This window comes from Schistocerca nitens, chromosome 1 (assembly GCF_023898315.1).
Source record: "Schistocerca nitens isolate TAMUIC-IGC-003100 chromosome 1, iqSchNite1.1, whole genome shotgun sequence".
Lineage (NCBI taxonomy): Eukaryota > Metazoa > Arthropoda > Insecta > Orthoptera > Acrididae > Schistocerca > Schistocerca nitens.
Genome location: NC_064614.1, coordinates 571,460,587 through 571,487,696, shown reverse-complemented (window position 1 = coordinate 571,487,696; position 27,110 = coordinate 571,460,587). Strand labels below are relative to the sequence as shown.

The window sequence follows — 27,110 nt, the reverse complement described above, 5'->3', positions numbered from 1 at the left end:
CAGTGAATTTATGAGTACTATAGATACAGAAAAAGGAAAAAGACAACTAAAAAGCATAGGATATTCAAGAGCAATTACTCTGCACCTGTGTATGAGAACATGAAGTGTAAAAATTAGTAAATATATCAGAGCTTCTGTTACAGCCTGTTTCTCATCCAGGAATTCAGTGCACCTGACATTTCCATGGATGAAAGAAACATAATAACATGGTTAAAAGAGGATTCCTGTGCCATATCAAGGGTGTGAGTCACAACCAGTGCACACAGCATTTTGCCATACTAGCACCATCCTCAATAGCCACCCAACTCTCCAGGCAATGACCAGCCACCAGGAAGCTTTGATAGCATTGAAGTATTGAGCAGTACTTTGTCTTTTAAATTAACAGGCCTACTATGGTCATATACAGACGTCAAAAAAAGTTTTGCATCACCCTAGTTCCCAGAACTCCTGAAGATACACGTTGGCTGTGGACATTGTACCACAGACACAGTCCCTTTGACTGTTCAGAGACGTCACTGAACCTCCCCAAAGATGTAAACTATCTTACTTGAGCAGCACCTATTAGAGAGCGGGGGTCCAACAGCCGATCAGTTCCAGTCATTCCACCAGGAAGGAGGTACGCAGCTCATGTTGTCTGTAGTTCTACCATGCCTCGGTGGTCAATACTGCATTTCAATCATGTCTACATTGTTACTTTGTGCCAGGAAGGGCTCTCAACAAGGGAAGTGTCCAGGCATCTCAGAGAGAGAACCAAAGTGATATTGTTTGGACATGGAGGAGATAAAGAGAGACAGGAACTGTTGATGACATGCCTCGCTCAGGCCACCCAAGGGCTACTACTGCAGTGGATGACCGCTAGCATTGGATTATGGCTCAGAGGATCCATGACAGCAAAGCCACCATGTTGAATAATGTGTTTCATGCAGCCACAAGACGTCATTTTATGACTCAAACTGTTAGCAATAGGCTGCATGATGTTCAACTTCACTCCTTAGAAGGAAGGTCAGCGTTGGCCATTATTTTGATGTTTTATTGACAGCAAAATCGATTTTCAATCACACAATGATAATCTTCAGTGCTGTAGTGTGCAAATTAAAACTCATAGGCACTGGTGTCAAGATGTTATCAGTAACCAAAGCTATGAAACAATCACAATAACTCCTGACTTCCTTCAAGATAATGACATCATTCGACTAGAGTGGCCAGCATGTTCTCCAGACATGAACCCTATCGAACATTGATATAGACTGAAAAGGGCTGTTTATGGATGATGTGGCCCACCAACCACTCTGAGGGATCTACGCTGAATCGCCACTCATCTGTTATTGTGATCGTTTCATAGCTTTGGTTACTGATAACTTGACACCAGTGCCTATGAGTTTTAATTTGTACACTACAGCACTGAAGATGATCATTATGTGATTCAAAATCGATTTTTGTGTCAATAAACCATCAAAGTTAAGGCCAACACTGACCTTCCTTCTAATTTCATGTATATGGTCATTGTGCACACAGCACTCTATGGAGTCGCCAATCAACTTCACTCCTGACATCCGTGGTGAGGTCCATCTTCGCAACCATGACACCATGCAGCGTGGAACAGATGGGCCCAACATGCCGAATGGACTGCTCAGGATTTGTATCACATTCTCTTCACTGATGAGTGTCACATATGCCTTCAGCAAGACAATTGTTGGAGAAGTGTTTGGAGGCAACCCAGTCAGGCTGAATGCCTTAGACACACCCTCCAGCGAGTGCAGCAATGTGAAGGTTCCCTGCTGTTTTACGGTGGCATATGTGGGGCAGACATATGCTGCTGGTGGTCATGGAAGGCACTGTAACAGTTGTACAATACGTGAATACCATCCTCTGACTGATAGTGCAACCATATTGGCAGCATTTGGGAAAGGCATTCATCTCCATGGACAACAATTCATGCTCCCATCATGCACATCTTGTGATGACTTCCTTCAGGATAATGACATCATTCAACTAGAGTGGCCAGCATGTTTTCCAGACATGAACCCTATCGAACATTGATATAGATTGAAAAGGGCTGTTTATGGATGATGTGACCCACCAACCACTCTGAGGGATCTATGCTGAATCGCCACTCATCTGTCTTATCTCCAATTGCTATTGTCTTCAGCCATCTCCCTTTCTCTTTCACTACCACTTCCTCTCTTCCACAGTCCCTATCACCTCTCTCTTCTACCATCAATATCTCTCTGCTATTCTCAGCACAAAAAATTACAAATTTGTTCACATGCCCAAATTTTTGGTGATGAAGGTCGAATGAGGATTGAAGCAGCTGGTTCCTCACTTTTCTGTCATGGTGTTTTAAAGAGGAACATATTAACCTTTTCTATGCTGTGACAGGTCCATTTTTCCACTGATTCTGTTTGTTTCTGTACTGTATCAAGGTGTGTTGCACATATAAAACGAATTCTGAATATCAGTAAAGATTTACAGTTTATTTATATACTTCAATACATTTATATACTTCAACACATATAAATAACAAATAAGAATGCATAATATAAGGGTAACATAAAATCATTTGCCTTACATATTTCTGGATACTTTGCTCATCAGTCACAATGCATCGAAAGTTTACTGCTTACAATTAGTATCTTGAAAGAGTTAAAATGTCTTCAGAAATAATTTACTGAATTCGCAGTTTTTGCAGTTTAACATAAGTTTTGGCAGTCCTTTCAAGTTCTTTTCAGGGATGTTAAGACCTTTTTGGGTCCATTAACATCACTGCAGTTGTGTATGTGCACCTTATACAAACAGTTCATCATGGAACTTTATTGGTGAATGAATGCTGACTAAACAAATAGTTCTGTGACCCTGTGGTGGCCCTAGAACTTTTGTTACATGTTCACTGTCAGTCACAACAACATTTATGGCTTAGACTGGATATTACTTGCATATTTTATTTGCATAAGTGTGGTACACTTTAAATTATGGATCTCAGTAGCAGTTAATGATATCAAAAAGGTTTCAGGGTTCCCTGAGAACATCATCTTATGAACATATGGTACAAATTTCAACGATTTGTTATGAACCAAAATTATAAAAATTGACATACTAACAACTGGTATTTTTAGTACAAAAATCATAGTCTTTTTGGGTGTATCTGGATAATGAATACAGATTATTGAAAACAGGAAAATGGCATTTCTAAGTGTATGTCTAAAGAATGCACAGTTATTTAGATAACTGTGGGCCATGGTTCAAAAATAGCCAAAACTGGTTTTTGCAGTTTTTTTTGCATAAGTGTGGTAACTTTGAACCTGTGGAACTGGAAACAAACAAATGGTGTTTTTGTAAGCTGCCTGAGGTCCATGCTAGACCACACCTAACACAAAGACACCATCTAATTTCATGAATTTGTCTGGGCTAGAAGACGTGTGTAATTTTTAAATTTTGGGGGTACTGTAGGATAGCTACAGTATGCCTGTTCTTCTGATAGGTACACAAATGCTCACTAGGCTGAGGGCAATCCAAAACAATTAGATTTTTATCTCTGTGGGCAATAGGAACTGAGATATGACACCCTGAAGAATTATATTTCACACTTAGCTTTTTGCAACATATTGGTACCATGCATGACGGTGCACAGACCAGTTATCTAAATTACAGTTTAATGGCAAACATTTGCTTGCATATAGACATTCTGGCTTCACTACTGTATTGTAATGCATTATTTTTTCATTTCTAGACACACATTTTTTGTTGGAAAGGGCTTTAATTATACCATATGCCCTTACCATTTTATGTATCCTTTCCTCTACAGTAGCTTTCTCCAACTCATTTTCTTGGATCCCTGAGGTATTTACATTTTATAGCCTTTCAGTTTGGCCAAAAACTGGTTCCAGAAATTCTGGTGCATTTTTAATGTTAGTAATTTTTTTCCTGCAAAAATTCTTAAGTCAGTCCTATTGGTACAGATTAATTTGTGTTATAGCAGAAGTCACATTTTCAGGAAGTATAGCACAGTCATCTGCAAGAGCAAGGCAGTTTACTCCAATATTTTTGTTTCCTATTTGCAACATTATTGGTGAAAACTTATATTAATTAAGATTTCATTCCAAATTATGTCTGTTTTTTCTATAACACAGTACACCTGTGTTTATTTCAAAGCACTGAGATAATTTCTTCCATAAATTTCACTTTAGATACCTTGTATGTCAGTGCTTCATTAATCACGTTTGCTAATTTAGACTTTACACACAATTCTTAAATCACTTTTGCTATAGTTTGTCTGTCAGTGGAATCAAAGACCTTTTGGAAATAAACAAACATTACTACAATATCATTTGAATTCAGTAATATATAACGAATGATTGACTTCAGATTAAAACTTGGCTCAGAACATGACCTGCCCTTCCTAAAACCACCTTGACATTCACCCATATGACTGTCCAGCATGGTTTCTGCTCTGTTTAGGAAAATATTTAATATGCATTTGGTAGCGAAGAAGTTCACCTGTAGTAGTTAATATCTTGTTCGTTGTCTTTCCTATGTAGTGGATGTATCTATGTTCCCTGCCTCTCTCCTGCTTCCCCCCCCCCCCCCCCCCCTGACTTTCTAGATTTCTTCAAAGGTTAAGTTTAGATCATTTTAAGGGTCCTGTACCCCAAACATTAAAAACAGAACCCTTGTAAGATCAGTTTGTTGTCAGTTTTTCTGTCTCTCGGTTAGCCCTTTTTTCTCAGGAACGGGTGGAGGTGTCAAGTAGAATTTTATGTTAGACACTAAGGTCTATGGTTCATTGGCACTGTAAAATATTTAAGCTTCCAAGTGAATGTAGTCAAATGATATGGCCATTTATGTCATGAATCTTATTCCCACTTACTCATGGTGGTTGTTTTTTTTCCAGCTTATGGTTTGGTTCTGGACAATTAGGAAGCTGATGAAGTATGAGGTCTGTTCAAAAAATTCTGGAACATTCATAATTTTGTGTCAATGATGCGTTGGAGTGTAATGCAGTTGCAATCCCTGCACACACCTGTGTTTAATGTGCAACTTCCAGAAGTTTCGTAATTATATGTCTGTTAGTTATTGTTCAGTGTTGTATTGAGTAGAACATTATGATGGGCAGTTTGCGAATTTCAGGATGGCAGAGTTAGAGGAGCAATGCATCTGCATTAAATTTTGCATGAAACTCACGAAAACCTTTACAGAGACACACCAAACGATGCAGGAAGCCTGTGGTGATGAGTGCTTAAGCCATACTCAGTGTTACGAATGGTTCAAATGTTTTTAAAATGGCTAGAAGGAAATTAAAAATGACCCTCATTCATGATACACTTCAAAGTCTACTGATGATGCTCATGTCAGGAACATAAATGAAACTGTACATGCCAATTGAAGACTGACTGTCCAAGAGATTGCTGAAGAATGTTACATTTCAGCTTGATCATGTCATGAAATCCTGACACAGTATCTTGGAATGCATCGTGTTGCCACCAACCTCATCCCATGGCTCATGAGTCAAGACCAGAATGACCTTTGCTTCGAAATCTGTGAAGAGCTTTTGGTTCATGCAAATGAGGATGAAATGTTCCTTAAGAGAATCATAACTGGTGATGAGACTTGATATTAGACCAAAGTTCAATCTTCACAGTGGGTCAGGAAAGGTTCTCCAAGACCAAATAAAGTTTGTCAGGTCAGGAGAAACATCAAAGCCATGATGACAGTTTTCTTTGACTTTGAATTCAGGCCACAGGCAAATGAGACAAATGGAGTTTACAGGATAATTAATGTCTTTGAAAATAAAAAATAAAAAATAATGTATTACAGAAAAAATTAGAAAGGTGTGAAATTTAAATAAATATTTGTATACAATGCATTATCCCTTAGCCTCACTTTTTCATACTTCAGATTTGCAATTTTAGGTGAAACTTCACTGAAAAAAGAATGGAATCATAAATTTCATCAAACAGGCTTAGTATTGTAATTTACTATTGATCAAAGACCCATGAATTCTGGCTTTTTATATACTTCTACCTCACACTTCAAATACACTCTCACTATTTCCAACTGTAATCATTTGTTCCGGGCTCTCATTGCAGAGAATTTACTCAACAGGTCATTTATTTTGTTAATGTACTGAATCATTTTAGAAAATATTCATACTAGCTTTTTACATGTACAACATTAAATGATTATGCAACTTTTGAAATGGGTAAATTATTACACAGGGAAATCAACCATATGGCGTGTATCCTTACAATATAAAACTGACTTTGATACTTGGTAAAACATGAGTGAGCACCATTGGGCAAATGTCTAAATTGTCTTTTATTAGCTTTCACTTATTACTGCTGATATTCTGTTATGCACATCTTACAAATATGGGTTCATTTGGGACATTATTTCTGAGGATTGCAATATTCACAAATCTCTGTGCAACTATGTGCAATAATATTGATAGTGTGATATCTCTGACATTTAATGCAGGTATCAGAAGACTATGAAAGCACTTTCTTCAATGAAACTACAAGTGCATATTCACTTACTTGCATATTATGGCACTGATAAAGTTTTTCCTCTCTCAGGTTTTTAAGGCTGGACAGTAATTTTGCATGATTTTCTTTTTCAGCACCTAGCTGTTTCTGAAATACAGCCACTGTTTTTTCTGCTTCAGCTAATTCCAGTGCCATTGCTTTTATCTGTTAAAAAAGAAGAAATATCTAGGTCTACATTTTTACATCTTGGTAATGTTACAATAATAGGTATGAACCAAAATAAAATAATTCTAACTAATGATGGAATGAGAGTTGTTGTATCTGAAGTTCTTGTGCTGGTGTAAAGCATATAACAAGCATAATGCAGTTTTTAATATAAGAAAAAGTGAAGCAAATAAACATATCATGTAGACTATAATCATAATCACAGCACGAAGATATCAATACTACTAAGGATCATTTTCCAGCACACACAGGTAATACAATGAAAAATGCAACTTGTTTATTGGATAAGGATATTTGGTATGAAAGTACAAGTTTTTTATTGGAACACATCTGTCTAAGAGCCACATCATCTCTTATCATCTCTTATTCAGTGGTAGCACGAGACGATGGCAATATCTGGATTCATGAGTGTCCAAAGAAATTCATACAGAGTCAGGCAAGCTTCTGAAACTGACATTTTTTCATACAGGGGGAGTCACTAACTATTGCCACCAAGAATAACTCCAAAAGTATGATAGGAGCTGAAAAGTTTGTGGGACAAAAGTTTCATGGGACAATGGGGGCCATAATATGACGCTGGTTTTTTGTTGCTAGGTGGGATCGCTTCAGATATATGGTCAACTTTTTTTTTTTAATGGGATGCTATAGTTTGGTACTTATTTTCTGCTAGCAGCTATCGAAACGAATCCAATGATGTGCAACATCAAGGTCTTTGAAGGTCAACAAAGGTCACAAAGGTGGCTTGAATGTCCATTTACAGAATGCATTCAAACTATGTCCATTTACAGAATGCATTCGAAATCATGACCATTGGTGTCAATGCAGTGCTGCAATCTTCTTATCGTGGACTGAGTGGTATTCCTTATCACTTCAACACTTACCGGAGCACATGCTCTGACAATTCTCTCTTGCATATCTTCAGGTGTAGTTGGAATGTCTTTATAAACAATGTATTTAAAGAATCCCCACAAGAAAAAATCCAGAGGTGTGAAGTCTGGCAAAGGAGCCAGCCACGACACATCTCCTCCATGTCCAATTCAATGATTTGGGAATTGTCTCTGCAACTCATTTCCAGCCATCAGTGAAAAATGTACCGGACACCCATCGTGTTGATACCACATTCTAGTCCTTGTTCCTAAAGGTATTTCTTCCAATAACAGACCTAATCTTTCTTGCAGGAGTATGGTGTACTTCCTACTGTTAAGATTCCCTTTGATGAAATAGGGGCCTATAATTCTGTCCTCTAGAATCCCACATCATACATTCACCGACCACAGTTTTTGGTGTCAGCTTGCTGCAGCCAATGTGGATTTTCAATTGCCCAATAATGCATGTTATACAAATTAACATTTCCATGTTTTGTGAATGTAGGCTCATCAATAAATAAAATCAAATTAATAAATGTGTCATCCCTCTGAATCTGAAGTTGACCCCTTCAACAGAATTCAATGTGATGCATACAATCCGTACCAGTTAATTCTCGGTGGAGACTGATATGGTAAGGATGAGATTTATGGCAATGCAGAACGCGAACAACACTACCCTGGCTCATGCCAGATTCCCTTATGATTTGACACAAACTAATACAAGGATCTCAGACCACAGTGGCAAGAGTACCAATTTCTGTTTCCTCATTAGTAACTTTCCTTGGCCAGATATGTTTCTGATACATTAAAGTTCAAGTTGTTCTCAATTTATCATACACATATTTAAATGTACAGCATGTAGGGTGAATATGTTGAGGATATCTTTCGGCATATGTCTCTAGGTCTCACTGAATTTCATTGGCATTCTCCATAAATGAGAAGCATATTGACTTGTTCTTCAAAGGAATACATCATTCACATTAACTTGATTCGACGATACTAGTCTTACCGTTACTATTAGTGTTGTATTGCGAAACCATCGAATGGTGTTTACATGCCAATGGCACCTTAAACGGATACGCCATATTCAGCAAATATCTACTATTTGCACCATATATGAGAGAGAATTGTTAGAGCATGTGCTTCAATAGAGTGCCGAAGTGATAAGGAATACCACTCAATCCATGATAAGAAGATTGCACCACTGCACTGATACCAATGGTCATCACTTTGAACACCTTCTACAAATGGACACTCATGCCACCTTTTTGACCTTCACTGACCCTCAAAAACCTTACTGTTATTCATCATTGGATTTGACTCGATAGCCGCTATCAGAAAACAAGTACCGAATTATAGCACCCCTTTAAAAAAAACAAAGTTGACCTTTATGTCTCTGAAGCGACCCTACCTAACAACAAAAAACCAACGTCATATTATGGCCCACTTTGTCCCATGCAACTTTTGTCCCACAAACTTTTCAGCTACTATCATACTTTCGTAGTTGTTCTAGGTGGCAATAGTTAGACACACGTCCTGTAGAAATGAGTTGGTGATTTTTGATATTTGTGATGCTTAAAGAACTATATTTTATTATAATTATTTTTTTGTTACTATTATTATTAATATTCTGCAATGGAAAGTCCAGGTTGGAATATCAACAATATTATGAAAAGCATTGATTGTTACTCACTCTTAAGATGACACACTGAGTTGTTGACAGGCGCAATGAAAAGACTGTTACAAATTGAGCTTTCAGCCAAGTCTGATTCAGAAAAGAAAACACACACACATTCATACAAATATAAACACAATAAGCACACATGAGCACTATCTTCAGCCACTGTGGGCATAACATAAAGTGGAAATTCAGTGTGGGGCGGGGTAGGGAGAGGGGTAACAGGGTACAGATGGAGGCAGAGAAGAGCAATGTGCAGTGGACTGTGCAGGGACTAGATGGCAGCAGGACAAGGCTGCAAGTTCAGTGCTAGGGAGTTGTGGGGAACTGTGATTAGGGGGAGGGGGGGGGGGAGGAGAGGAGCAGAGAAAGAGAAAAAGGTCAGTGGGATCATTGGCAAAGACTGGCAGACAGTTAGGGTGAGGGAATGTGAGCAGGGAGAGATGATATGACGGAGGGGGTAGAAACTGTTGGATGGAGGGTGTGGGGACAGTAGGTTGCCATAAGTTGAGGCTGGGGTACGTTCAGGAGCAGGGAGTGTGTTGCAGGGATAACTTCCACTATGCAGTTCAGAAAAGCTGGTGGTGAAAGCAGCCATCAAAATCAATCATTTTCAGCTGCATGTTGTGCCACATGGTAGTCCACTTTGCTCTTGACCACAGTATGGTGGTGGCCATTCATCCTGGTGGACAACTGGTTGGATGTCATACCAATACAAAAATATAATAAGTTGCAATAACTGCATAGAGCTCGTATATGACATGACTGCTTTTACAGGTGGCCCGGGCTGTTGATAGTTGGTGGGATTAATGCGGACCGAGTGTGACTGGAGCCATCAGAGAGGAGGAGATCAATGTCCAGATAGAAGGCACAGTGGGTTGGGGAGGGCCAGGTGAAGGAGATGGGAGAGATGGTTTGGTGTTGTGAAGGAATGATGACAGGGTGTTATAGTCCTGAGTCCAGATCATGGAGGTATCATCAATGAATCCGAACCAGACCAGCAGTTTGGGATTTTGGAAGGCTAGGAAGGTTTCCTCTAGATGTCCCATGAACAGGCTGGCATTGAAAGGCATCATGAGGACGTTTGTATACTTTCTGTTCAAAGAAGAAGTAGTTGTGTGTGTGGATAAAGTCAGTAGGAATAAGGTAGCGGATCTGGAGTCTGAAGCTTTTTCAGTGACTGCTTTACAACATGGGCCATTTGGATCATCCCCTCCACCACCAGCTTTTCTGAACTGCACACATAGAAGCTGTCCTGACAATTTGTTCTCTGCCCCCAAAATTGTACCAGAATCAACCCAACAGTTTCTGCCACCTTTGTCCTTTCACCTCCTCCCAATTAATTTCCCTTCACCCTCATAGTGCACCAGTCTCTGCCAACCCACCCACTGATCTTTTCCCCTTCTCAGCAACTCTACTTTTCTGCACCCCACTCCCCCACTACTTCCCTCCCTCACAGTTTCCTCATGCTGCACTGGAAGCCTAGTCCTGCTACCATCTAGTCCCTGCACTTCCACCAGACAGCACTCATCTCTGCTGCCACCTGTAACTTGCTATCTGTCCCTCTTCACATCACCCCTCCAGATTGCTGCTTTTGACGAATGCAATAGTTGCTTTCTGGTAACAGCAGCCAGAGATAGTGGTCATGTGTGCATGAGGTGTGCCAGTTGTTGTGAATGTGTTTGTGTTTTCTTTTGTAAAGAAGGCTTTTGCCAAAAGCTCACTTTTTAACAACTTTTCCTTGTGTCTATTTGCAACTCAATGTGTCAGCTTTACAGTGACTAGCAGTCTATTCTTTTCATGTTTATAACAGAAAACTGTGTCCTGAAGGTGTCCATAATAAAAGGTGGCATTTTGCAAAAAATAGCTTTTCTTGTACCTTCCTTAGTTGCACAATACTGCAGCAAGCTCAAAAATTTTGGAGTATTATAGTACCTTTTTTGGCCTCTCTCACTATTTTGTAACAAAAAAGGTGGAAATTTTTATACCATAAACTGAAGCTCCTCTAAATTAACCTCACCTTTCTCACAGTTAAATGAAAGTCTTATGAATAAGTTATGACAAACCCCTTGAAGTGATAAATAATAATGATAAAACAATATTATGGAAAGGACACACTGCTGCTCACAATAAAGTGTAAAGATGATGACATACTGAGTCACAGGCACAAGAAAAAAACGGTTACACATCGAGCTTTCATCCTAAGCCTTCTTTAGAACAGAGAACACATACACACTGACACAAGCAGACACAAGTGATGCATAGATGAGCACTATCTCCAGCCACTGTGGCCAGAATGCAACTCTCGCACTTCATGCAGCATTATGGAATGGGATGGGGAAGGGGAAGGGATAGCAGAGTACGGATGGCGGCTGAGAAGAGCACTGTGTGGCAGAGCCTGAAGGGTCTAGATGGCAGCAGGGTGCCAGGTGCAGCATTGTGAGTTTTTGGGGAAAGGGGAGGGGGGAGGGGGGGGGGAGTGGAAAAGGAGAGGGCGAGAGAACAAGAAAAAAGCAGTGGGTGCACTGGCAGAGAGTGGCACACAAATGAGGGTGATGGGACATGTATTGGGACTGGGATAGTTTTGGGAGTGGAGAATATATTTTAAAGATAACTCCCATCTGTGCAGTTCAGAAAAGTTGGTGATGAAAGGGAGGATCCAGATGGCCTGGTCTATGAAGCAGCCATTGAAGTCAAGCATGGTATGTTCAGCTGTATGTTGTGACAAAGGATGGTCCACTTTGCTATTGATAAGACTTTGGTTGTGGTCATTCATCCTGGTGGACAGCATGTGATAGTCATACCAACATAAAAAATATAAAAAGTTGTGCAGTGATTATGGCAGAGCTGCTATTTGATGTGGCTGCTTTTGCAGATGGCCCAGACTCTGATGGGGTAAGATAAACCTGTGACAGGATTATTGGAATAGGAAGTGCTGGGTGGGTGGACTGGACAGGTCTTACATCTGGGTGTGCCACAGGGATATGATCCCTGCAGTAAGGGGGTGGGATTTGGAGTGGTATAGAGATGGACTAGGGTGTCATGAAAGTTGGGTGGGTGATGGAATACTGCTTTAGGAAGGTTGGGAAGGATCTTGGGTAGGATGTCCCTCATAACAAAGCACAATGGTGGATAATCAAAGCCTCTACAAAGAATGTGGTTCACTTGTTCCAGTCTGGGGTAGACTGAGTGATAAAAGGGCCACTCCTTGTAGATATTTGAGGACTAGTTCTGGAGGATGGTGCCTGTCTGTGAAGGCCTTTGTGAAAGCCTTGGCATACTGGGCAAGGGGCTTTCTATCACTGCAGATATGCTGCCCCTAGGTGGCCTAGTTGTGTGGGATGTGTGTGTGTGTGTGTGTGTGTGTGTGTGTGTGTGTGTGTGTGTGTGTGTGTGCGCGCGCGCGTGCCTATATATATTCTCTCTATTGGTGTGCACTGTATTCACACAAACCTTCAACTAACTTGGTCAATTGAGTGACTGGTGTGCATTTTACTCATGTTTCCATTTGTTTACTGTCAACTAAAGCAAGGGGATGGTTTATGTTACCATGTGTTACCCTGAGTACTGCACTGTATACTAACATAGTAGAATCAAACTCAGTATTGTGACAGGTTTTTAATAACAAAAGGTTGTGATTTGTACATTGTGATACATTTTTGAGCAGGTTTTGAGGAGAGGAAGTGGAGCACTGAATAAAAAATGAAGAGTGGTGTTTAAAGGATACACAGTGCCATTGATATTTACATAATGAATGAAGTCACAAAAAAGACAAGCTTGCTGGGTAATGTTCGCCTTCCAGCTAAACAACATTTGCTTCATACATGTTCTGTTTTGCTTCTAGACAAAGAGTTAGCAACATAAACAGGATGCAGTGTATATACAGGGTTGTCTATAGCAGCCTGAAAATCTTGGAAGTGTGTTGCAGGAGAGGTTGTTCTGAGAAATAATTGTTAAGAAAAAAATTTGGATGTTGTGCCATTTCTGAGTTATTTAGCATTGAAGTTGGCAAATCAGGTCATTGCATGTGCAAATTCAAGCACTTTTATGTGCTAAAATGCAACACTGCACAGACATCTGTGGATCTGTATGGTCCCAGTTGTTCAAATGCTCTTTACCAGTTAAAATTTGCCTATTTTGTAAGTGATAAATTTAAGTTAGGTGAGTAAAAACTATATTTCTTTGGTCTGAGGAAACCAAATGGAGAACAAGTTGGGTGACACTGTCTCTGGTGGGATGGTTGAATTTGTGTACACAATAAACTGTAACTGTAGGCTAACTTCAATCCTAAATAACTCAGGAATGGTATAGTGTATAGAGTTTTTTCCTTAACAATTATTACCCAGTGCAACCTCCCTTTTCAGATTATTTTTGACCACCAGTATTTTTCACTTTTATTCTAGCACATATATCACTGTATGAAAAGTCATAGACAGACACAATGAAAAGCACAACTCACACATGCATGGTTACTATCTACGGCCACTCAAGTGCCCTTGTGTCTGATGAGAGTAGCAATCTGTGGTGGATGGTGGGTGTCGGGAGGAGGCATGGGATAGGGATAGGGAGGGATAGTGTTGGGAGAAGATGATGTGCTGCTATGAGAACAAGCAGGGATGCAGTGGGGACAGGGTGCAGAGTCAAGAGGCAGTGTCGGGGGAAGGGGAGAGGGGAGAAGAAACACAGAGAGAAGGGTAAAACACTATTAGTGCATTGTTGGAATAGAAGGACTGCATAGTGTAGGACTGGGAGCATGGAAGGGAGTGGAGACAGGCACTAATGAAGATTGAGGCCAGCAGAGCTACGAGAATGAAGAATATGTTGTAGTGAGAGGCACTACTTGTGCAATTAAGAAAAGCTGGTGTTGGTAGGAAGAATATCCATTTGGTGCAGGATGAGAAGAAGTCACTGCAGTGAAGTATATCTTGTTGGGCAGCATGTTTAGTAACTAGGTGGTCTAGCTGTTTCTTGGCCAGAGTTGGGCAGTGGCCTTTTTATGCAGACAGACTTCTTAATGTTGCCATGCTCAACGAGCAACTAATGAGCTGTTTGTCCCATGAAGGCCCAACAACAATAAAGAAACATGACAACTAAGGTGTGTCCTCTTTATCCCACAACACACCCTGGATAGCTGCTATCATCAGACACAGATGCAGTTGACGGTTGATCCTGAATGGCCATAGACAGTAAGAATGTGTGCATGATTCATGTTTGAGTGAGTTTTTGAGTGTTTTCTGCTTCTGGAGAAGGACTGCTGTAGAGGGTTTCAATGAAGCTCCTTTATAGCATTGTGCTCAGAACAGATTGTGGCCCCCTGTTTCTAAGTTGAATGGAAGAACTGAACCAGAGACTTCAAAGGTCCTAAATCAAGCTAGGCAGCAAATCCCTGAACTTGTGCCATTTGGTTGAGAACTGTAGGATCCTACTGAGTGGGTACTGTATGCACTACACATTTGAGGCTGCTGCCCCAGGTAGCTGACTGTGTGTGCAGTGCACAAAAGTGGTCTTCTTCTTCTTCTTTTTTTGCAGCTATCCATCTAGTCTAGATAAGGAAAACTTAAGGAGACACAGAAGCATAAGTGTGAAATCTGGAATAATGCCCCCCCCCCCCCAATAGGCAAGAGTATTAAAATCCTAGTAGTTAACTGCTAAAGCATTTTAACAAAATGCCAGAGTTAGAAGCAGTCCTGAAAAGCAATGAAGCTCACATAATACTAGGGACAAAAAGCTTATTGAAAATTAAGATTGATAGCAGTGACATTTTGGAGCGAAATATTGAAAGGATGGGAAATGGGGGTAGTCTATTTTGTCACAGTAGACAAGAAACTCAAATCCACTACCACAGAAATTGATAATCCATGCAAGATTGTTCGGGCAAGTCTCAGTATCAGGAGTGGGCATAAAATAATAATTGGATCATTCTGTTATCCACCAGATGTGTCTCCACTGCCGAGAACAGATAGTTCAAAATGCCACTCATGATGGAGATACATAGGATCTAAAGGCAACAAACATATCTGACCTGAAACTTCCTGGCAGATTAAAACTGTGTGCCCGACCGAGACTCGAACTCGGGACCTTTGCTTTCGCGGGCAAGTGCTCTACCAACTGAGCTACCGAAGCACGACTCACGCCCGGTACTCACAGCTTTACTTCTGCCAGTACCTCGTCTCCTACCCTCCAAACTTTACAGAAGCTCTCCTGCGAACCTTGCAGAAATAGCACTCCTGAAAGAAAGGATATTGCGGAGACATGGCTTAGCCACAGCCTGGGGGATGTTTCCAGAATGAGATTTTCACTCTGCAGCGGAGTGTGCGCTGATATGAAACTTCCTGGCAGATTAAAACTGTGTGCCCGACCGAGACTCGAACTCGGGACCATTGCCTTTCGCGGGCAAGTGCTCTACCAACTGAGCTACCGAAGCACGACACACGCCCGGTACTCACAGCTTTACTTTTGCCAGTACCTCGCCTCCTACCTTCCAAACTTTACAGAAGCTCTCCTGCGAACCTTGCAGAACTAGCACTCTGCTGCAGAGTGAAAATCTCATTCTGGAAACATCCCCCAGGCTGTGGCTAAGCCATGTCTCCGCAATATCCTATCTTTCAGGAGTGCTAGTTCTGCAAGGTTCGCAGGAGAGCTTCTGTAAAGTTTGGAAGGTAGAAGACGAGCTTCATCGGCCATCAGCAAAAGAAGCTATGATTTATTCAATAACTTAATGTGGTGCGTTACTAGCCCAGCGGCTAGTCGGGAGAGCCGATTTGATCAGGCGTTCCCTTAGCCGTCCACACCGCGGCTTTATATATAAGAATGCTGCGCGAGGAAGCAAGGCCCCAGTTCTCTCCAGATGCTGAATAGCACGCCATCTGTGTCAGGAGTCGCGTTGCATCGCGTCGGTATCATTGCTACAAACAGCCTCGGATGCCGTATTAAGTTAATTCTGGGATGACTTTAATTATCGATCTTCAGTTTGCGTATTGTCGTATTTTCACGTGCCGCCGTGGGACAGACATTCTACCAATTATTTAGCGTGGCGTTTGATGAACCTTATCATCAAATTATGGTGAGCATTCATTTAAATATTTAATTTGGACAGTATAGTGGCATCAGCGCCTTAGACTCTGAACTGCTCTGTTAGTTAGATTGTGTGGATTCTTTTGTTTTCATCTGTGACTTTCAGAATACAGAACGTTTTTTTTTTTCATGACCGTTTTTGATTATAAATCCCGGACAATCTCCTAATTCCTCAGAGCTCTAAGCTGTAACTATAAGTGTATTCTCAGATGAAGTGGGCACTAGGAATTCTAATTACAGGCTTCACGTTTTGCTAATCACTTTCTGGTAGCCAATATTGTAGTTAGAGAGCCAGTGTTGAGAATGGCAAAAGACAGCATAAATAACATTCTAAATAATAGGAACTGGTTTTACATTCTACAAACCTAACATTTATAGAAACAACATAAAATTAACATAAATCCACCTGCCGCCCCACATATGGTGCATCGGCCGGGAAACAGAAAAAGGAAGAAACTGAGTAAAGTGAAAGTGATTTTTAAATATTCGGATTCGCGAGTGAAATGCGACACGCAGCTGAGTAACAGAACAGTGAAAGTGTTACGTGTGTATGTGGACGACGCAATTGGATTAACGACGCATCGGGATTAACGGAGCTGGCACTGAGTCTAGCGGCGCTGCCGGCATCGCGAGAAGCCAGTTTCACCTCATCGCAGTCGTCTGCTGGAGCAGCCGGAGCCGCGCCTGCAGTTGCGGGCCACGCAAACACACAACAGCCGTCGGAGTGCCGTCTGCAATTCAGCGAGCTGCGTCGCATCAGTAATCCTGGTACGCCACGCCGGCAACGCCATACGTTGTCCAGAAGGAACTAAGTTAAGTGAAAAGCTGTTAAAAATTTTACTAACCTGCACTAAAAGACTGTCGGCGATGGAACCGCCAAAAGAAACCGAGGTTAAACTTATATCAGAACCTATGTCTGTTGAGGGAACTGTAAATCCAGACAACGGTTCAAGTGTAAATATGCATGAAAGTAGTAATGTTAAAGTGAAATATGAAGTATTGTCTCCTGGCAGTAGTGTAAAAAGGGGCAATAATTCAATAATAGAGGCCCCTGTAGTAAAGCAGAAATTAGAAATTGTAAATTTATTGTATGATAGTTTATCTGATGAATTAAAAATGAAAAAGTCATCAGAGGTGGTAGAGTTTAAAAAGGATAAGTTAGATATGACTGATCAATCAGAAGTTTCATTTAGTTTTGATGATTCTGGAGTTGGAGCTAGTTTTTCGTCACCTGAGTGTGATAAAAAGCCAGCTAGTGAGCAACCCAAAGATACTGGGGCTATTGATTTAAATGTTATATTACAAGCAATAGCTGCCAGTAATGCAAAAATGACAGCTGAATTAAAGTCTGAAATAACTGAGGTCAAAAGCAGTAGTGCTGAAGTAAAATCTAATATAATTGAGGTAAATAACAGCATTGTGGCCAGTCAAACCAATTTTAATAAACGATTGGAGGTAATGGACGATACCTTCAAGGCTGGTTGCAATAAGTTAAAAGAGGATCTGCACAGTTTGAATTATAAAATTGATTACAACCATGAGGATATTAAGAAGAAGGTTGCTCAACAATTTTCTGAAATGTATAAAACAATAAAATCCGAAGTTGCTGAGGTTCGCAGAGACTTCCAAATGGAAGATGCGAAGCTGGAGCACAAGTTAACAGAAAAGATCGAGGCCGAATCTGAACTGTGCTCAGATAGGTTTAAAGATGTTAATATAAAAGTAAACATATGTCAAGCAGAAGTAGATGCAATCAAAACTGATACTACTCATATTGTGCAAAGAGTAGATAATGTTGAAATGAGAGTAGAAAATATCAGTACTAACATTGCTAACATTGAGAGTAAAGTAGCTTCAGTAACTTCTGGTAATGGTAGTATACAACAAGTTGTAGCTGCAAACGCCGCTTTTATCGGGTGTCAGCAGTTCTTGCGGTTCAATCCAGATAAAAATATCCACCCGCTAGATTTCTGGAACGATTTTGAAGATGTGATTCCACCAACTTGGTCTGAACGAGAGAAAATCTCATTTATTAGAAGCCATATAGCAGGTGACGCCATGCGTTGGTCAGCTGATGTTATGTTGAAGTGTAAAACATTAGCGGAGTTTAAAACAGCTTTCATTAATGAGTATTTGTCTAGCAATAAGCAAAATGAAGTGTTGAGAGAATTTTGGAGTGTAAAATGCTTCAATGCAGGCAAGGAATCTATTAAAGAGTTTGCTAGGTCATGGATCTCACGTTTGTCACATTTGGGCGAAAAGCTAAGACCGGAAATGAGTATACTAGGTCTTGAAGCCCAACTGCCATGGTATTGGCAAACTAGAATTATATCTGCCCCTAGAGACAATCTGGATCGTTTCATTGAATATTTGGAACGTGTAGAACGTGTTGCTGCCAATGAGGAGCAAGCACGTAATAACAGAAATGCTAATAACAATAGTAGTAATTTTAAGATCGAGCAGAATGGCAATGTAAACATCAGAACCGTAGGTGTTCGTCATCCTAAGAGAGGTAGGAATTGGAGAAATAATTATCAGAACCAACAATGGCATCCAAGTGATAATAATTTTGTTCCAAACAAAATTATGCATGTAAACAACAGTACGGAAAGCAATGCTATGTCAGTTAACTATAATGAAAATAAAGGAAACAGCAGTAGGCCGAGGCAGGAAAACTAGTTCCCGTCTATGAGGACACTGGCGCTCACCAGGCGGTTACTTTTCCTAAGCCAGTAATTACAATAATTGGTAAGACAGATCAGAATACTCAAACTGAACATGTGGATGAAGTGTCGGTAGCATCTAAGTATACAGCAGAAATATTAGATCACTCACAGTATTTGATAGATACCATGTTAGAGACGCTTTCTAAGTGGGAAGAGAAAGAGAAGGCGCAGCTGTGTAACGATAGGGAAAAGCTACAAAATATTGAATTGTCAGGTGAAGAAGCAGAAGAAATTCATGCTTATATTTACGATGAGAATGATGTGCTCTTATCTAAAGTGCCTGTGCAGGATGTTGATACTGTACTAATAGATTTAGGACAGGAGGTAAGTGAGAATGTAGAGGGTAGCCTGTTGGGGGTCGATGAATCCAGTAGCTGTGACCAGTTGTCACTGGAGAAGGAACCCGACGAAAATAGTAAAAGTGGTTTGGCTGTAACTAGTGTTATGCCCGGTCTGGAAGCGCAGAATCGCCCAGACTACAGTAATTTGAGTTATGTTCAGCAAACTAAATGTAATGAAGTCGTGCGGTGTTTCGATTTGAAATTAATAGACCGACTGGAAAAGGCAGCTGAAAATGTAATTCAGGAAACCCCTACGCACTTTGACCAAAATGTAATGAAGACAGATGTCGATCACTTTAGTTGGAGACAAATCCAAAAGGAACTATTGGATGAGTTTGAGGAACCACCTGTACAACCTAGAATAAGCCACCCTATAATAATAGTGAATATGTTGGGTATCAATGTACGTTGTCTCTTAGACAGTGGAAGTGAGGTGAGTGCGATATCTCAGTCCTTCTTTGATGCATTACCTGGTAAAGACAAGCTTACAGTAATGGGGGTATCAGGACTAAGAATAATTGGTGCTACTGGCAAAGTGTCAAAAACGGTAAAGCAAGAAGCTTTGCTGCCCTTTAACTTAATGGTAATTTAATTGATCATCCATGCTTAATTGTAAACAATCTCAGTATTGAGGTTTTAATTGGCATAGATTTCTTGTCGAAATATCAGAGTGTTGTTGACTTTGAAAGAAGCCAGTTAAAAATGGTCTTGCCAATAACCAGAGTAATTACAGTACCTTTTAGTGATAAACATGTAGTAACTAATGATGAAACTTGGGAGCTGCATATACGAGTTCTGAAAAATAGGAGATATTGGGACGAAGGTGTTAATCTTAGTAAAAATAAGCTGAACACAGAAGAAGAAGAAGCAATTATTTTAGACAAAATAGAAGCTAAATTGCAGGAAATCGATAAAATTTCAGCTAATCAGAAGGAAGAACTGAGACAGGTTCTAAAAAGGCATCATAAGGTATTTTCAGATCAACGTGGCATGGTCAAAGGTTATGAATGAATGCTGTAGGGAGGAGGTTGTTCTGTAACCTCTACACAGTGTGGCAGCTGTGCAGTCCCAGCTGTGTGAGATCTTCTTTCCTCTTCAGGTCTCACTCATTCTTCATCTTTCCTATCTACAAAAATTTTGACCCCTTCTTTCCAGTATGAAAATTTTCGGAAACCAATGAATGCTGTAGGGAGGAGGTTGTTCTGTAACCTCTACACAGTGTGGCAGCTGTGCAGTCCCAGCTGTGTGAGATCTTCTTTCACTTTTCAGATTTCACTCACTCTTCATCTTTTCTATCCCAAAAATTTCGGCTCTTATTCTCAAATACTAAAATCTTCCGGTATGACTATTAAGCCAGCATTAAGCTAATGAATGTTGTAGGGAGGAGGTTGTTCTGTAACCTCTACACAGTGTGGCAGCTGTGCGGTCCCAGCTGTGTGAGATCTTCTTTCCTTTTCAGATCTCACTCACTCTTCAGCTTTCCTATCCACAAAATAATTTTGATCCCTTCTTTCCAACACAAAAATTTTCCATTATGGTTATCAAGCCATGAGTCCTGTAACCATTCTATCCACCGATTAGTGAAAAAAGAAAATACCTAATGTGACAAACCTAACAGTGACATAAACAATAGAGGAGTATGACGTAATTAAGATACAAATGTATTTGAGTAACAATTATGTATAGAACCCAGGTAATATAGTAAGTAGAAAGTGTTGTGCATTGGAAATGGTCCACCAACAATATTTAAAAAAGATATACAAATTCATGTACAAGCAGGATCTGAAGTGACAGTGAAACCTATTGTATGCTGTAGAGCTAACTAATTAAGAGTAAAAGAGAGTGCTTAGTGTTATGAAAAATATGCAGATAAGTTGTAAGAATAAACTCACCTTGTGTAGCAAGGAATGGCAGTGTAATAGAATTGAACAGTGTTTGTGGTTGAGATGTGAAGGACACGTCCCTGAAGTATTTATAAGGTTGGAGCTGGCCGTTATTTGGTGTAGTGTGTGACAGGACACACCTACACGTATTGAGGTTATGAGTTGGAGGCATGAATGCGACCATAGGTACCCTTATGTTAGATGAGACAGAGCAGCTCATGGTGTCCTATAGGTTTAAGGAATTTAGCATTACGCTTGGCCATAATTACTTAATGCACTTTAGTGGTAGGTCGAGAGAGACTACCTGTGGTTTCAGCGTCCGATCGAGTGGAAATGGATTGCCACGTGAGCAAACTGATCAGCTACAATACACTATAGATATGAAATAAATGTGCTATCCTGTGCTTTAAATATTAATGGAGTGAGTATTACTTAAGTTCATACACTAGCAAAGTAAGTAAGCACATAATAACAGACGTGAAACATTATTTATAGCTCAGCATAAATACACTTCGATGAAGTAAGTACATAATTGCAGATGTGGAACTGACACAGCAGCAGAGGACCAATAAGTGGAGTTAGTAGTCAAATAACCGTAGTGTGTTTTGAACACTCAGAACTGTACTATTACCAAAAGTTACTCACATGTACAAAGAAGCTGAGAAAACAACTACTAATCAAATATACTCATACTATCTCTAAGAATAAGGTAATCAAAGATGAGTCAGCGAAGTGAATAAAATACAAATGTATTAGGAATGTACCGAGCATTGGTTCAGTGTTCTGGCCCAGAAATAATAAATTGAAATTAAATAGGATTCATGATTGTATGCCTTGAGCATAAATTTTCTCTAATACGTGACTAACTGCGTTTTGAGCCATTTGTTTACCGATTTTATGACAATTAAGTAACCGCGAGAGGAATTGAAGAAGTTCTGTTAACTTTGTTCCAGCAAAATATTAAAGGATAAAATATATATATCCCCATTTCATTGTGACCCACCCTTAGATGTTAAGTGAACAGAGTCTGAGGCACTCTTTTTGTTTGTTCTACAGGACAAACCAGATAATGGCAGCCTGGTAGCTGCGTGAAAGCGTGGAGTGACTTGGACACAACTCACAGTGACCCCTCCCCTTTCCCCAAGTAATTTAGAGTGAACATTAAGGACGCACACCATAGCAACTTCCCCTCCTCTGCCCTTGTGAATGGAAGTATAGGACGCCAGCCAAAGCGGCTACAACCACGTGTGTAAAAATGATTTGTGAAATTTTTTTTCAGGTTTAGAAAAGACTGCTAAGATATAATCAACTGTTTATGTATCTTGAATAACTGTTATCTTCTTTGAATTTGTGTATGTAAACATGTATTTAATGGATTTAAGATTTTCATAATTTTACATATTTTTATGAGTTTGTTTGTCTAAGGCAATATGTATGCCAAAGTGTTTCATTGACTTTGCTTAAATTTTGAGTAATAATGTTGCTTAAGAGGCAGTGAACATGCCCGCAATTTAAATAATTAATGTAGGTAATCAGTTTTCTTTTAATATTTCTACATGTTTACAATTCAATTTTAATTTTCATAGGAAGTTAAGCTGTACTCTTGCTTCCCTTTTTGTAATTAAATGTTTTTTTTCGTTCATTAACATTCAAAAACAAAAAAATTAAGTAGAGGGTGATGTAGGGAAGCAGCCTACTCATGCCGTAGTAAATTCACATCAGTCTTTCCATTGTGTGCCAGCCAGTCCGCTGTAACTAGCTCTGACGTCATAAATGTTGCACAATACTTTAAAAAATAAAATAAATAACCTAAAATGTTTCTAGCATGTCAGGAGTAATACTAAATTAATATGTGTTGAATATCAGTTCAATAACTTTAGCCATTTTCGAAATTTGGACGTTTTTCTGTAAAAATCATTGGCGCAACAGAAAAGAGCTAGAGACTTCAAAATTTATAATTAGATTCCTTTTTCATAATTATTTAATAGAAACAGTCTTCTGGATCTCACAATTTAAAATTTTAGTGGAAATTCATGATTTTCTGGTTTTCGTTTTAAAACTTAAGGAAGCAAGATAGATTAAGTAGGCTAATAAATAAGGCTAGGATGTTTATATTTAGGTAGAATGGAGATCCACTATCACCATAAGGATGGGAGAAGTTTCATTTGAATATCTATAAAACTATAGCGATAGCGTATCTCCAAAGGGCCAGTTCAGAGCTCGTCTACTGCGTGCAGTGGAATTAAATTAATTCTCTCGCCCAAAATATTTAACTTAGCCACATCAAAATTTTATTATCAATACTTACCTGTGTGCTGAATGCACATTTAAATTAAGAGCTTCATCGGCCATCAGCAAAAGAAGCTATGATTTATTCAATAACTTAATGTGGTGCATTACTAGCCCAACGGCTAGTCGGGAGAGCCGATTTGATCAGGCGTTCCCTTAGCCGTCCACACCGTGGCTTTATATATAAGAACGCTGCATGAGGAAGCAAGGCCCCAGTTCTCTCCAGACGCTGAATAGCACGCCATCTGTGTCGGGAGTCGTGTCGCGTCGCATCGGTATCATTGCTACAAACAGCCTCGGATGCCGCATTAAGTTACTCGAGATACGAACCATGAAATCATTTTCGAGTGAAGTGTTAATTCTGGGATGACTTTAATTATCGATCTTCAGTTTGCGTATTGTTGTATTTTCACGTGCTGCCGCGGGACAGACATTCTACCAATTATTTAGCGTGACGTTTGATGAACCTTATCATCAAATTATGGCGAGCATTCATTTAAATATTTAATTGAACAGTATAGTGGCATCAGCGCATTAGCCTCTGAACTGCTCTGTTAGTTAGATTGTGTGGATTCTTTTGTTTTCATCCGTGACTTTCAGAATACAGAACGTTTTTTTTTCACGACCGTTTTTGATTATAAATCCCGGACAATCTCCTAATTCATCAGAGCTCTAAGTTGTAACCATTAAGTGTATTCTCAGATGAAGTGGGCACTAGGAATTCTAATTACAGGCTTCACGTTTTGCTAATCACTTTCTGGTAGCCAATATTGTAGTTAGAGAGCCAGTGTTGAGAACGGCGAAAGACAGCATAAATAACATTCTAAATAATAGGAACTGGTTTTACATCCTACAAACCTAACATTTATAGAAATAACATAAAATTAACATAAATCCACCTGCCACCCCACAACTCGATGGAATCCCTATCGGATTCTATACTAATTTTTTATTGGGGCTATCCCCTCTTATAACTGTAATCTATCATAGATCCCTCAACAAAAATCCACGGCCAATAGTTGGAAGAAATCACAAGTCACATCTGTCTACAAGAAGGGTAGTAGAAGTGCCAATGTCTTTGACATTGATTTATTGTAGAATCCTAGAACATATTCTGAGCTCAAACACAATTAGGTATCTTGAATAGAATGACCTCCTCCATAGCAACCAGCGTGTGTGCTGAAAACATTGATCAATGGAGGGAAGAAAGGGAGATTGTATTTAACATCCCATGAGCTCACATTGTGTCAAGGATGGGGAAGTAAATCAGGCATGCCCTTTCAAAGGAACCATCCTGGCATTTGCCTGAAGCAATTTAGGGAAATCATGGAAAACCTAAATCTGGATTCCCAGATGCAGGTTTGAACTGTCATCCTTCCAAATGTGAGCACAGTCTGCTAACCACTGCTCCACCTTGCTCAGTCAATCAATGGAAAACTAACTCACACTTTTCTCACATGATGTAAAGAAAGCTTTGGATCAAGGCATTCGTGTAAATGCAGTACTTCTTGATTTCCGAAAAGCATTTGATTCAGTATCTTATCCATATTAATTGTCAAAAGTGCAATTGTATGGAGTATCAAGCGAAATTTGTGGGTGGATTGAGAATATTTTGGTAAGGGAAATGCAGCCAGTTGTCTTGGATGGAGAGTCATGTCAGCCATAGAAGTAACTGTGGGGTTTCCCAAGGATGTGTTTTGGGACCCTGCTGTTCATGTTGTATATTAATGACCTAGAAGACAATGTTAATAGTATCCTCAGACTTTTTGCAGATGATGCAGTTATCAATAATGAAGTAATGCCTGACAGAAGCTGCACAAATATTAGGACATTTCTTGATGAGATTTCAAAGAGATGCAAAGGCAATTAACTTGCTTTAAATGCTCAAAAATGTAAAATCATGCACTTCACAAAATGAAAAAAATAATAACTAAAACATGAATGAGTCACAGTTGGAACTGGTCAACTCATGTGAATACCTGGGTGTACCACTTTGTAGGGATGTAAAATGCAATGATCACATAGGCTCAATCATGGGTAAAACTGGTGGAAAACTTAAGTGTATTGGTAGAGTACTTGAAGAATGCAATCAGTCTACAAAGGATATTGTTTACACATCACTCACACAATTCATTCTAGAATATTGCACAAATATTGCTACAAATAGTACTGTTTCTTTCCTTTTCAAAATGCCAAACTGCCCTGCATGAATTGTTCAATTGAGTGATAAACTTTTCCATTAGGGTTTTAAATAACAATCTTTTTAGTGGGTCAGACCCTATACTTAACAGATTTGTGTTATTTAATTTCTTGTAAATTTTTAATCCATGTACAATGTTGTTTGAGCATAGCATAAAGTTTTAAATTATGAGAGAGAAGTTTGAAACTATGTCTGTGACAAGTACTGTAGTTGTGGTTGAAATGAAAACTGTCAAGTCGGTGTTGATTTTTAAATATGAAAGATATGAGATGTACAGTATTTTTAATTTTTTAAATAATGGGTGACATGATGTTCTTTTTTGGATTAAACACATGTTTCTTATGATTCTCTTTTGAAGTGAAAGTAACCTCAAGCTGTTCGTAGATTTTCTCCAGAAAATTATTCCATATTTAATTATAGTTTCAAAGTAGCTGTGGTAGACTATCTTCCTGGTGTCCATAAGGGTGGAACCAGATAAGACATTCATCGCATAAGCTAGGTTGTTTAGTTTGTTTGCTAATAAGTCTACATGTGCCTTCCAATTTAAATTTTTGTCCAGATCTAGACCCAGAAATTTTACATAACTTGCTTCAGTCATTTGTTGATCACCATGCACTATTTTTATCAGAGATGCTGATGATGTTTTAGCACTGAACTACACTGATTGTGTTTTTGTGACATTGAGTTTTAATCCATTTTGATGAAACCATAATTCTAGGTTTCACATTATATTTTCCACAGTATCATGAATTTGTTCTAAATTGTCATTTTCAATTAAAACCAAGGTGTCATCTGCAAATAAAACAGAGTGAACATCAATGCTTAAAGGTAAATCATTCATGTGCAGCAGAAAAAAATTAAGGCTCTAAAACTGAGCCCTGGGGGACCACTCTACAAATCATTTTCCAGTCCAATAATGATGTTTTTCCACTTGAATTTAGAATAACTCTCTGTTTTCTTTCAGGCAAATAAGATCTGAACCACTGTAATGCCCTCTCCATGATCCCATATCTCTCTATCTAGTAAGAGATTGATGAAGTCAAAAGCTTTGGCCAACTCAAAAAATATCTGTGACCTTCTCACCCTTGTCTAAATCAGAGCTTATCTTTTCAGTGAATTCGCTGATAGCATTTATTGTGTTTTTTCCCTTTTGGATTCCAAATTGATTTTCAGCTATAATACCGTTTGCTATAAGAAAGTTTTCAAGATGTTTTGTGACAATTTTTTCTGTCACCTTAGCAGACACTGGCAGGTAATTTTCTATGTCATCTGGTGAAACTTTCTTGAACAATGATCTTATTTCAGCATATTTTAACACACCTGGAAAATATTCTTCCTCAAAAGACAAT

The 27,110-nt window shown here is 39.3% G+C and overlaps 1 protein-coding gene across 1 annotated transcript in view; it reads right to left on the bottom strand.

Annotated features, from left to right (window-relative positions):
* The window catches only part of LOC126260577 (cilia- and flagella-associated protein 43), a 299,972-nt gene that overhangs the window by 64,743 nt on the left and 208,119 nt on the right, over nt 1–27,110 (bottom strand). Inside the window, exon 14 of the mRNA XM_049957946.1 lies at nt 6,531–6,683. Within this exon, the coding sequence (XP_049813903.1) occupies nt 6,531–6,683 (153 nt within the window). The remainder of the gene's footprint in view (nt 1–6,530; nt 6,684–27,110) is intronic.